At 40.4% G+C, this 14,166-nt stretch overlaps 1 protein-coding gene across 5 annotated transcripts in view; it reads left to right on the top strand.

Annotated features, from left to right (window-relative positions):
• Nucleotides 1-14,166, top strand: part of LOC131220350 (clustered mitochondria protein) — a 60,056-nt gene that overhangs the window by 2,076 nt on the left and 43,814 nt on the right. For all 5 annotated transcript variants that reach the window (XM_058215304.1, XM_058215310.1, XM_058215321.1 and 2 more), the window contains exons 3-8: nt 4,945-5,006; nt 8,724-8,913; nt 9,010-9,141; nt 9,734-9,890; nt 11,062-11,255; nt 11,359-11,460. In XM_058215304.1, the coding sequence (XP_058071287.1) occupies nt 4,945-5,006; nt 8,724-8,913; nt 9,010-9,141; nt 9,734-9,890; nt 11,062-11,255; nt 11,359-11,460 (837 nt within the window). The remainder of the gene's footprint in view (nt 1-4,944; nt 5,007-8,723; nt 8,914-9,009; nt 9,142-9,733; nt 9,891-11,061; nt 11,256-11,358; nt 11,461-14,166) is intronic.

The raw sequence follows: 14,166 nt of genomic DNA, 5'->3' as shown, positions 1-14,166 counted from the left end.
TCCTCACAAGCAAGTCTATTGGCCACATTATCAACATCCCTCGGAATAAATCAGCAGAAGGCTTACTTCAAAAAAAGAAAAAAAGAAAAAAAGAAAAAAAAATCAGCAGAAGGCTCCCAAAGAAAGAACTAAATACTTAAATCTATAAGATACAAGGAGTGTGACTCCACAGGATCAGCAAGTACCCACGTCAAGACAGACGAGCATTTCCTTCATAATTAGCTTTTTGTTGTAAGAGGATGAGAATATTTGCATCCCTTCTCTTAAAGCAATCAAGTTGCCCTCATCCTGCCGCACTGTGCCACAATGACCACAAAACACCATCACAATATCCCACATGCCCTTTTTCAATGCACCTAAGCAATGTTTTAGAACCTGGACTGCATTGGATGGTTGGACTGGGATTTGCTAAAGTAGCGTTTCAGGTTAATGAGAAACCTCTTTTGGAAAGAGGAGTTCTTCAATACTTTGGTAGAGCGTGATGGATGATATGAAGGTAATTGCATTTGTGGACATGACATATATGTAACTAAAATTATATTGTCCAAATCATGGAACCCAGTGTAGATAGGTTACAAACCTAATATAATCAGGGTGTCCCAAAACGGTTACGTATCGGCCGTAATGGCCGATACGTAACGGTAACGGTGGTACATGTTACGCGATACGGGGCCGTATTAGCCGAGTCCCGTTTTTGTACACGTAACGACCGTTACGGGCCCGTTATGGGCGTAACGGCCGTTACTGACCCGTAACGGCTGTTACAGCCTTTAAAAAATAGAAAAAAAAAAACAAATACTTCCTTTTTTTTTTCTTTCTTTTCTTCTTCTTCTCGGGAAGCTGAGGCTGCGGCTGCGGCTGCGGCTGCAGCCGTGGTGGCCTGCTGCTTCTTCTTCCTCTCTCTCTCACTCTTTTTTTTTTTTTTTCTCTTCTTTCCCTCTTTTTTCTTTTCGGTTTCCCTCTCTCCCTTCTTTTTTTTTTTTTTTTTTTTTTTTTTTCTTTCGGAGGTGTACCATGCACCAGTTGGAGGTACGTGTCATGCTAAGACGAGCGCTGGCAGTCCTCGAGCTCCGAGTTGTATGAACGGTTCAAAGGAGATCAAAGTTACATGGGCTCCACAGTGATGTATTTATTATATCTACACCATTCATCTATTTTTAAATATCATTTTAGAGCATTAGCCAAAAAATGAATCTTATCCAAAGATCATCTGGACTACACCAAAAATAGCAGCGAGATGATGATTTTCACCGTTAAAAAATTCGTAGGCCCACCATAACGTTTATTTTCCATCCAATTTGTTCAAAAGGTCAAAAAGACCTGAATGAAGAGGAAAAACAAATTTCATATTGATCCAAAAGATCTGTGATCCCAAAAAGGGTTTCAATGGTAGACGTTCAATCCCCCACTACCTTTTGCAGTGTGGTCCACTTGATAATTAGATCTGTATTATTTTTCGTGTCAAGCCTTGAGACGAGCTCGTCAAATGAATGGACGGTTTAGATATAACACATACCTCATTATCAGACCCACAGGACTTGCTTGCATCAAATGAATGGATTGGTACGCGTTACGCAGCATGCTGCACAATTCAATAAAATGTACATGTGCCACATGGGCCCCACCATGCTGTATGTATTTTATCCATGCCGTCAATCCATTTTGCCACATCATTTTAGGTTATGATTCAAAAAATTAGTAAGATCCAAATCTCAGGTGGACCACAGCATAGGAAACAGTGGTTATAGAATGCTCACCATTAAAAATTTCTTAGGGTCCACTGTAATGTTTATTTTCCATCTAACCTGTTAATAGGGTCACACTAACGTGGATGAAGGGAAAACACACATGTCAGCTTGATCTAAACTTTTGTAGCCTCGATAAATTTTTAATGATAGTCGTTTAATTATTATTGTTTCTTATGGTGCGGTCCACCTGAGCTTTGGATCTGCCTCATTTTTGGGCTTATGCCCTAAAATTATTTGGCAAAATGGATGGACGGTGTGGATATAACACATTCATTACGAGTGGGGTCCAAAAAACTTTGACACTCGTGTGCTACACTTCACAATCTGAGTCCTACCTAATTCGGGCCCTTAAAAAATTGTACACGATACATGTATTAACTTAAAATTTACCAATTAAATTATGGACTGTAATTGCTAACTCAGAATGCCAAAATCAAATTGTTTGAATAGTTTTAATTGTTAATTTGTGGACGCTTATTTTTTAAATTAGGGCCTTTTGATTTTTTTTTTCATGATTCACTATCCAATAAATGTCCACCAATTCACAAGTGGGATAATGCCAATAAATTGCATGAATTTGAGGCTGATTTGGGGCATGGATTGGTCCTCCAAGTCAGTCCCAAATTGGCAACGTGATCTACTTGAATTTAATTTCATTGTTTAAAAGAACTATTGGGAGAAATGATATCAAATTGTTAAGTATATAAATTAGATATTTAGAAAATTAAATATATGAATTTTGTAGTCAAATTCAGGTTATCTAGTTCATAAATTCATCAGACAGTCCGATACAACTTCTCACCAAAGAGTGGACCGTTACACCACCATAAACATGTTCCAATTTATAAATGAATGCATATTTGGAATGCTTAAAATATTCCAGATTTAATCCATATTTTTTCATATTTTTTTGGCCAAAAAAAAATAATTTGCGCCGTTACGCGCCTGTATCGCCGTTATGCCCCCGTATCTGTATTGGTTTCGGAGGGCACCGTTACGCCAACCGATACCGATATGGGACACCTTGAATATAATAGTAATTGGATGATTAAAACATATTAGGGATTTCTATAAAATAGTATGTCATTGGACTCTCTTAACCTCTTAGTATATTTGTTTGTTGAACATGGACTGTCCATTTGTTAGCTTCCAATCTGGCAGTCGCAGTAATTGATCCATGTACAGCGGGCTCCGCCATTTGAACAACTTAGGTTTGGATGCATGCATGCCGCATGACAAGTGGAATAATTTGTGAGTTAAGTTTTTCCCATGAAAGGGTGTTTTTGTCAAACCATCCACTACTTTCTTTTTTGAAAGATAACGAATTTATTAAAAGAAAACAGAATACAGGAACAAAGACGATCTGCTGAGATGGCAGATCGGAAACTAAAAGCCTAGAAAAAGGAAATCGCTGTTTGTAAAAGAAGCGACATTAGCAGCCCATTCAATAACGGCACTTTTGGCCTTAGACAAAATGAAGTCAGCGGAGTTAGCCCTGTCCCGAAAACAATGATTGTTTCGCTCTTCCCACATGAACCACCAGACCGCTAAGAGCGCCATCCTCCAAAGCTTAGTTTTGGACTTGCCTAAATACACACCGTGCCACGCTGGGAGCAAAGCGTCAATCTTCTCCGGCAGGCACCAAAAAACGTTGAAAGTGCAAAAAATTCCAGCCCAAACAGATTGGATAAACAGACAGATAAGAAGAAGGTGGTCAACCGATTCTGCTTCCTGCATGCAGCATAGACAAATGTTTGGGATGACCATCCCTCTTCGCCTGAGATTATCAATTGTGAGAATCTTCTTATCTTTAACAACCGTTAGAAGGTCCCGCAATGCAGAATACTCGAATGAGGTATCTTAATGAAAAAACAATTAAAAAAGGTGCCGGGATGTAAATTCCAAATTAAAGAGGTATGAAATCCCATAATATTATCTGTAAAAAAAATCCCAAAATATTAATTGGATAATGCTAGTTTCTCATTTGAAAAAATTGTTTGTTGAATTTGAACTTTGTTTATTTTTCATGTCGACTGTCTGTTTTATATCATCTACTGAACCAGTTTAGGCATCATTTCAGTACATTTAGTATTTTATAAACCCTCTAAAGTGGGACCCGCTATGTAGATGGTTTAATTTGAGTTACTCATAGCCACATGTGCAATATCTGAGTTCCTGAGTATCATCCATCACACTCTGCTAGTGTATCAAAGCTATCTCCTTTGAGCAATGGACTCTTCGAACTGCTTGATGAAACTAGTACATCTGTCAGGGTTTGACTTTAGTTCTATACAACCAGGCTGGTCCATAAGCAAGGTTTAACTAACAACCTCATCCATAAGATAGAGACATTTTAATCACCACAGGCACCTTATTGCCTTCAAAACCAGTTGTATTATATTTCTTGCTTATTTTAGATTGCATATGGGTATCATGGTTGAATCTGGTTTGAATTGAACTGTCTGTGCAGATATGGATTGAGGTTTGTCCCCTTATTAGAACATTGGTTCTAAGCCTCCCGTAGAGGACTCATTGAAATTAAGCTTCAACAAAAATGGGACGAGGCAGTTTCCACTTAGCTTTGGCCTTCTTTTTATCCTTTCCCTTCTATGCCAACATTCCTGTTCTGCAGAAAATCTTAGTCCGAAGTCACCCAGAACTCGGATCTAACAAGAACCCAACTAAGTATATCTTCCTTTTGATTATGTCCACAAAAGCAGCTTTCTTCTGCAAAATTCCTTCTATTCTTTTCTTTCCGTAGTCCTTGCACAATGGTATACGACATCATACTCCAGAGCACATAACCCCTAACCTGTAATGGACCAGGTGGCATTTATTAACCAATTCATTAGGCTCCCGTTAAGAGTTCATCTGATTCCAAAAAGGTCAAAGTAATGACACCACATGGAGGAGCATGTGGTCCACGATTTCCTTCGCTTCGGCACGTGGGTCCTTGCATCAGGGCAGGCACTCCTATATCATGAAAATCCTTAACTGCGATTGGGCCCGAATAATTTAGCTTTCCCTCCTGTGCCTGCTGGACCCAAATATCTGGGATAAGGCTATGATGATGAGAGGGAGTCATGTCTAATGTTATGTTTTCTCCTAGAAGGCTAGAAATGTTGAAGTTATGGGCATGGGTAAATCAAAATATAATTTTTGATATATATATTTTTTTGTGGTTTTCTGGGAACAGGTGATCTTCATCTCTATCCTGTTTCTGTCAAAACACAATCTGGTGAAAAGCTAGAGTTACAGGTGAGTTGACTTGATCAATGATGGTATGGCATTTATCTCTTTGAAACAAATAATTGGCAGTATGAGCTAAACATGAGTAGAATTGTTATATATTGTGGAAATTTATCCATTGCTAGCACGCATCTTATCTTAAGCAGACAGGGCCTAAACTGACTCATAATGATTGTGAAGCCATGTATTTTTTTGTCTGTTTAGTTGACATTTTCTCACACTTGGTTTAAGTTGAAAACTGGAAATTCTAACTCCAGGCTTTGCTAAACACATACATGTGATTAGACATGTGCATGCATCTATAATGGTGGACTAACACCGAGGAGTACTCAAGCTATGAGTAGGGTTAGGCTCTGCAATAGGATCAGGAACTTATGCTGGCCAAACACTTGGAAGGTAGGTCTCCTGTGCTTGCCTAGTGGTTTGACACTGTATAAAGGTTTAAAACTGTGTGCTAGATAGACTGCCAGGGCAACAAAATAGATCAGGACTTGGGGAAAGTGGATAAATTTTTTGTTTCTACTGAAAATCATTGCTTGGAATGTTTGGGTTTTTTATGTATTGGGTCCTCTCTTAGAGATCTTATCTACATCATTAGCTGGCTTTAATGAGAAAGTGAGGCGGGGCACGTGTCAAAACTGTAGTGCATTTGTCATGGAGTGGCCCTAATGTGCATTTTCTTTTGGTTGATGATATAAAAGAGTAAATGTGTACCAGTGGGCTCCCTACTATCCCTTGCAGCAAACTACTTGGGCATTTCCATTCCACCTTTGGTCGGTATCTTTATGTGACTAAAAGCCAACTTGGGTGATTGCGTTTATTATCTGACATGAGGGAACTCCATATGTGAGTTCCTTGTTCCCGGTGACGTGTCTGGCAACTGCCCCTCCATGACCCTCGTTTACTTGCTTGCTTGTTGGGGTGTGCATGTGTTTGTTGGGCTGCGAGTTTAGTGCAAGGTTGGACTGTTCTGGCATGTGAGTGTTGTCATTGTCAGCCTCTACCATGACCAAAAGGCGGGGTAAAAGAGGAAGGTTGGTATCCGACTGGGTTAGCTGATTGTAAAACTTTTGCGATATAGGACAATCTGGTCTCCACAAAAGGACCCAAGATTCGATTCCATATGCTACTGATTGAATGAAAAGCCATCTTATTGACTTGTAATCCCACAAGATCACTCAGATGTCATTTTTAGTGGCCCGATTGGACTTTGGACCCACAAGACTGGTCAACGGTTTCTTTGATTTTTTTTGGTTCCTCAAAAACAGTTTGTAAGTAAAATAGGCCACTGTACCAACTGGATAGCCCCATAACTTTGGACCCACAAGACTGGTCGACTGGGTTGATTTTAGTAAGATATGGTGCCAGGATGGGAAAAGTAGTTGCGGTAAAAAATGCCCATAAATCATCACCAGCACCACCATCAGCTAAGCCTAATCCCATTTTGGTATCAGCTACATGAATCATGTTTCACCATTCTACTCTATCATAGATCATATCCTCAGCTAAGCTATAGGCCTTCAACACCCATGTCCCTTTGGGCCTCCCCTTGCCCTTTAAAGCCTTCAACTTGAACCAACTCCTCCTGACTAGTGCAGTTCTTTGTCTTCGTTGCACATGGGCAAATCATCTTTTCCTCATCTTATTACCTATTGGTGCTACTCCTAAGTCCCCTCAAATGCATTCATTTCTAATATCCTTCCTTGTCTTGCCGCTCATCCGTCTCAACATCCTCATTTCAACTATGCTTATTCTATGAGCATGCTGTTTCTTAATTGCCCGATATTCTGTTCCATAAAGCATGGCTGGCCCTTTAGCTATCCTATCAAATTTGCCCTTCAAGGAGGTATGGAGTTTGGGATCCATGTTACTGCCACGGGACCGATTGGACCAGTACTCTCTTCTAAGTGTTTGATGCAAAGGTTATTAATGCCCTGGATATTAGGAGTCCAGATGAGCGTCCATTGTTTTAGCGTGGTTTTATTCAGGTAGGTGCATCCATGCTACTTCATCCCTTTTTTGTCATATTTGATTTGAGGCCAGATCCTCTACAGTTCCTTATAGAATAAGCTAATCCTACAAGTGATTAACCTGATTGTTAAAAGTTATTCATGTGCGTATAAAAGTAAATCACCTACTTATTCACCTATGTATTTACATAAAAAGGCACCTTCTTATTCACTATTCCCTTGTGGTGCACACTGTGTTGTATGTATGCTGTCCAACCTGTGCATTTAGTGAGCCCCACCATGATAGTGGGATTCCTAAAAATTAGGCCTATCCAATCACTAGGTGGGCCACACCATAGAAAACAATTGCCAACTATGTAAAAACCTCCAAATTCACGTGGTGGTCTAGATTAGTGTTCGAAATATTGGTATCGCGTTACGCATCACACCCTTGGGATACAAATACGTATCGGTTATCACATGGGATATATCGGTATCGCATAATGCATTGCTGTTGTTGGAAACATGGGGAAACATTGAGAATTTGGTCAAATTTTTCAGTGATTGTTACAAAAGACATCAATACACACTTCTAAATCAAAACATTACAAAAAACAAGTGCACATAATAGGTTTTCTTTGTATGGGGTCCTAATCTATGCGTTGTCTAACTGAATTGATGCTAGTATATTCAAAGTTTAATCATATAATTTGTCAATGTAAGAAGACGTGTGGAAACGCAAGGAATACATTCAAAAGCAAAAGAAGAATAGCTAGACTAGGTTACATACATGTTTGATTTTATGTTTGGACACAAAAATTGCAACCAATTTGTGAGAAATTGAGAAATTTCGATTTTTTTTTCAAATTTTTACAATTCGGCCCATGTCCTCCAAATCTCGAAATTGAAGTTCATAATTCATGATTTTTTCATGCAAAACATGAAAAACCATGGATTCGTAACAACACTGATTTAACATGATTTATAGAAAAAAAGGATCGAAAATCGAAAATGCTCACTAGATTGAACATGTGGAATATATCCCACTACTTGTGTGTTTCGTATTGCACTAGTGGGATACAAGGTGTATTGTGGGATATGTCGTCCGATGTCCTTGATACTTAAAACATTGGTCTAGATGATGGTTGGATTGGCTTATTTTTGGGGCGTCCAACACACGGTGGGGCAACCCTGCTGGAAAGGTTGGATGCCATACACACACTGCAGTGGGCCAGCATGTATGCAACCCTTGTAGGATAAGCTAATTGTACAAGGACTAATTGGAGTACCGACCTCATTTGGTTTAGAAGCATATTTTAGTGAACCAAAGAAAAATAACCAGTTGTACACTTGGTAAAAATCTCAGAGCCGTGAATGGTATGTTATCCAATCATATTAACTTCCATATAACATCAGAGTGTTATATGCAAAAATGTGTTAGATTCAATAGGTTGTGGGCTCACCACAACATCCTTTTGCTATCATCATCATCATCGCCCTTAGCTATTTGGGGTTGGCTTCATGAATCCCATTTTTCCATTCATTTCCAAGTCCCCATTCTCAACAAACAATAAGCCTTTGTATCCCTTCTCGCCACCTCAATCTGATTCTTTTTAGGTCTTTCTACCATGTTCTTTTCAGGCCCTTCGACCCTAATCAATATTCCCCTCCTTACTAGAGCCTGTCTTTGTTGCACAACTGAACCAGCATCTTTTTGTATGTTCATCGAAGTACCTACTGTTACTGAAATATATTGATTTTGGCTTTGGGTATGCAGTTAAATCCAGGAGATTCTGTTATGGATTTGAGACAGTTCCTTCTTGATGCTCCGGAGACCTGTTTCTTTACGTGTTATGATTTGATACTGCACACAAAGGATGGCTCAGTTCATCATCTGGAAGATTACAACGAAATTTCTGAAGTTGCAGATATTACTGCTGGTGGTTGTTCTTTGGAGATGGTTGCCAGTATGTTCAGCCCCCATACACAGTATTCTTTTGCCTTGATTGAACTAGCAAGATTTGTCAAAAATTTGTGGCCCTGATAGGTATACGTGTGTGCAGCATTTTATGATGATAGATCTGTAAGGTCTCAGGTCCGCCGTGCCAGAGAATTGCTTTCTTTCTCAACTCTTCATGCCTCTTTATCAACATCACTTGCATTGCAACATGAGACAACACAACAAAAGCCTACAGGTTTGTTATTCTTGGGGTTGATTCCTGCATTGCTAATGATGCCAAAATTTCTAGCCATTCTTCGTCTATCTAGACTCTTTGCACATCACACACATGTAGATATGTTTTAAGGGCATGTTATGGATACATGGAATCTAAGGAAAAAACTATAATTATCCAATGATGATTTCCATGATAACTATTCAAACATGGATTCCAATTTTGAGTTCTTGTTTGGATAGCGAGTGGCAATCTCATAGTCCTCTCACTTTCACAATAGTCACCTAGTTATAATTGTGCCAACAAGCCAAATTATGGAAAGGTGTAGTTGCTTGGTTAAATCCACTTGTCACATCAAAGGTAAACCCTTTTCCTTTTCCATTATTTAGCACGGAATCCATGGTTTCCAAACATGGCCTAAGTTTCTTCATTAATTCTTAATCATCGAGGAAAAAAGGTTTCCTCTTCTGCTTGCCATCCAAAATATGCATCTTGTGTTTTTAATTGTTATAAATGATTATTTCCATTCAGAAATAGTAAATATTGTTACCATTGGCCACTTGATTTTTTTTAAAAATTAATTTGCTTTGGTGTTGGTTTTACTGTTATTCAGATGCCATGAAATCTGAAGTCCCGGAGCTTGACGGTCTGGGTTTTTTGGAGGATGTTACTGGTTCACTTGGCAATTTGATGTCATCTTTATCTAAAGAGATCAAATGCGTGGACAGCATTGTTTTTTCTTCATTTAATCCTCCTCCAAGTTACAGGAGGTAGTTCTTTTTGTCAGACATTTGCACGTTAAAGGATCATCATCATGGCTTGTTTTAGTTTTATCTTAATGTTGTCTTTATGACCACATGACTCCCATCTGTATTTGGATGACTTCAGCTGCTCTAGTTTCTATTTTTTTTCATCACATCTCCTGGTTTGTCTTGTGATGATCCTATTGTACCACTGAAGCTTTAAGTTGATTTTGTTAGTTGGTATAGAACAGATCATCATATTGATAAGTTGGATCATAGCACAGTCTCTTACCATAAAAAAGAAATGGCTGCATGTGCAGTAGAACCATCCATGAGAAAATGCTTAAGGTTAATCTTTGCACTGCTTCAACTCCTGCAACAAAATATTATTCTTTCTAGTTATAATCCATTTTTCTGGACTTGGTGTCCTATTTAAATATCTCTGTTAAGAGGCATGTTTTCAGTAGTGTTACGTGTTCTCTCTTCAAGAGCTTTGCACCTATTTGACCTGCCTGCTTTACTTGGTGGATTATTGTGATCCTTTGGAAAGTTTAAGGTACAGACTTTTTGATATTTCAGTTCATATGAAAAATGCACTTGAACTTCTTCAATGAATTGACCTTTTTGTTTTGTTTTTTTTATGAAAGGCAACGGAAATTTTATTCGACACTGTCTCCACTTGATTTCTTCTTCCTTCATGCGGCATGCGTAGTCTTGTGCTAACTTTCTTTGAAGAGTTTTCTCCTCTTCCGACAGCTTTCCCTCCTCTGCCTTCAAGTCAAGCGTTTGTAACTTGGCAAGAATGCCCTCAACTTAAGCCTCCCTTTCCCCCAACACTTCCTTCTTCCAAGCATTGATTTTTTACTTTCAATTTCAACAGTTTTAGCATCTGACTTAATATAAAGCCCGCATAACCTTCCACTTCAAAGGAACCCCACCAATCATTAACCAGTCTTGTGAACCCCTCCACAGCTTTTTGAAGCCTGCGTAACCTTCAATGAATCCACCTTTCTTACTACTCATAGAGACTTTTTGAAGCCCTAGACAACTTTATCTGTTTTCTCATTTGAAATCATTTCCATTGAATCTACTCCACGATATTTATCTGTATATGCCATGCAGAATGCAACAGTTTGCCTCTTACAAAGTTCTTGTAGGAAAAGGTTTATCAATTTTTTAATGCTTTCGTCTTCTACAGGCTTGTTGGGGATTTGATTTATTTGGATGTGGTGACTTTAGAGGGAAATAAGCTTTGCATCACAGGAACCACAAAGACATTTTATGTGAATTCAAGCACAGGAAATATACTAGACCCTAGGCCAGCTAAGCCTACTTTTGAGGCGACCACACTTATCGGTCTCCTGCAAAAGATTAGCTCAAAGTTCAAGAAAGGTAAAAAAAGTTTGCAGATATATTAACTGTTTTGAAGGAATGAAATATGAATATATTAATCATCCTCGTTGGCATCTAACTTCTGATTAATTTTTTTGTGAAGGTTTTCGTGAAATTTTGGACCGGAAGGCCTCTGCACACCCTTTTGAAAATGTTCAATCTCTGTTGCCAGCTAATTCATGGCTAGGAGTATATCCTATACCGGGTAAATGCAGTTACTCAAAAGTTATACTTGCTGTGCTGAACTGTAAATTGCTGTTTTTTAAAATTCTTTTTTGTTATTTTTTTGTGAAACATCAGCCTCACAAGAACCCTCGCAAATGCAGAATAATGGGGATGGTGACCGACATTTCATATGAACTGTATAATACGGGCCATAGTACTCTTTGGATATCATGATTTGTTTCTTTTTAGAAGAGCTCATGATTATCTCTAGGGCTGTCAACAGACCAGGCCTTCGATTATCTTTGGCCTGGATGTTTTTTTTTTTTTGAAAAGCCACGAATGTATTAAGCTGGGAAAGATAGAAGAGAAAAATATTTGGTTGGGGGGGGGGAGGTGTTGTTTCAAAGGGCTGCCGAGACGGCAACCGAGCCTAGACACCTAGAAAAATAAGGTCATAACCCTTCAAAGCAGGCACTAGGGCCGCCCATTCTACAATGAAACCCTTAGCCTTTGAAGCCACCATGGAGGAGGAGAGAGCGGTGTCCCGAAAACATCTGCTATTCCTCTCATTCCACACCGCCCACCACACGGCGAGAACGACCTTCTCCACAAGCAAGCTCTGCACTTATCAAGCCGAACTCCATGCCAGGCCTTGAGAAGGAGATCTGCCGATGATGGGAAACACTAGCTGACACTAAAGCGGGAACAAAACTCGGCCCAAATTGGGTAGATGAAGGGGCAGTGAATGAGAAGGTGATCGACCCTCTCTGCGTTTCTCATGCAGCATAGGCAGATGTTAGGTAGGGGCATCCCTCTTTTGTGCAGGTTATCCACTGTCAAAATTTTCTTATTTCCGACTAGCCAACCAAAGACACTGATCTTGGGAGGGACCAAATACTTCCATATATGATTAAAGTGGGATGCATGAACAATGGTAGGATTCTCCAACGCCCTGTAGAAGGATTTAACCGTGAAGACGCTGGATTTATCCAGACTCCACAGAATGGAACCTGCGGCTAAGGGGTCAGGAGCTACTCTATGAACGCAGGCCAAGAGATTCACGTATTCCTGAATTTCCTAGTCTTGGAGGTTGCGCCTACACTCCACATGCCACATGACTTGACCAGCAGAGAAGGAATGACGGTCAGCAACAAGAACATTTTTGTTGGGAGCAAGCAGAAAAATGTTCGGGAAGGTGACTTTCAGGGGGCATCAGCCAGCCATATGTCCTCCCAGAATCTGATCTTATCGCCTTTTCCGATCTCAAATCTGACAGCCGAAAGAACCGTTTCCTTCATGGAAAGGATACCTCTCCACAGGACCAAAGATCGATATCGAGAGGACTCCTTCGTCCACCAGCCGTAGGCCTTATATGCCATATTTGCCCTTGATAAGAGAGTTCCAAAGACTCCCGGCTTCTGCCCCTAATCTCCATGACCATTTCCCCAACAATGCTTGATTCATAAGATGCAAATTTTTCACCCCCGCACCACCATGCTGGAGCTGATTGCAGACTATCTTCCAGTCCATCAGGTGGAACTTGGATCTCTCGGAATTCCCATGCCAAAGGAAATCCCTTCTCAGTTTGTCAATGGACTTGACAACAAAAATGGGACAGCGAAAAAGAGACATAAGATACAGAGGAAGATTGGAGAGGGCTGCTTTGATCAGGGTGAGACTACCCCCCAACGAAAGGAATCAACACTTTCATTTAGCCAGATAGGAGCCAATCCTGAGTAAAACCTTCTCCCAGGTAGGGGGAGCTCCTATGCACAGGGGGAGACCGACAATGGAGGAAGGGAAGCCACCGCGCATTGTAGAGAAGAGGCCCAACACTCGGATTCTTCTTGATTCATGTTAACCCCGATGAGTTTTGACGTAGGCAGATTTATTGATTGTCCTGATACTGCCTCAAAGCAGTGAAGTGTCGTGCGCGGATTGTCCACATACTCCTGAGAGGCTACGCTAAAAACAAGGGTGTCGTCGGCATACTGAATGTGAGACATAGGGGCAGGGAGATCTTTAATGTCAATCCCTTTAAGAATACCTGAGCGCTGGCCCTGATGAAACATCCTGGAAAGGGCCTCCTCGACTAGGAGGAACAGAAACGGAGACAGAGGGTCCCCTTGCCTCAGCCCTCTAGAGCTCTGGAAGAAACCTCTCGGCGAGCCATTAAGGAGAATAGACAGGTGCACTGATCCAATACATTCCCCAATCCACAATCTCCATTTTTCACTAAACCCCATCCGCTTCATCAGATATTGCAGGAAACTCCATTCAACGTGGTCGTACGCTTTTTCCACATCTAGCTTGCAGAAGAGATGCTTCAGACCAGACAGATGGCTAGAATGCAGCACTTCGTTGGCGATTAAAGCGCAATTCGTGATCTGTCTCCCTGGGATGAAGGCACTCTGATTAGTTGAAATGAGCTTGTCTATAACCTTTAGCAGATGGGCCGAGAGGAGCTTAGCTAGAATTTTATAAGGGGCCCCGAGCAGACATATTGGACGGAAGTCTTTAAAAGCTGCAGCTCTAGAGAACTTGGGAATCAAAGTGAGAAAACACGAACCTAGACCTTTCGAGATCCGACCTCTCGCATGGAACTCATTGATAAAGGCCATAACATCCTCTTGCAGAATCTCCCAGATCGATTGGAAGAAGAGAATTGGGTACCCGTCTGGCCTGGGGGCTTTATCTCCACCTAACCCGAGAACTGCCGCTTTTGCTTCCTCCACTGAGAAAGGGG

The sequence above is a fragment of the Magnolia sinica genome, chromosome 1, assembly GCF_029962835.1.
Source record: "Magnolia sinica isolate HGM2019 chromosome 1, MsV1, whole genome shotgun sequence".
Taxonomy (NCBI): domain Eukaryota; kingdom Viridiplantae; phylum Streptophyta; class Magnoliopsida; order Magnoliales; family Magnoliaceae; genus Magnolia; species Magnolia sinica.
The sequence above is the reverse complement of the archived record's forward strand: the minus strand, read 5'-3'. Positions and strand labels throughout refer to the sequence as shown.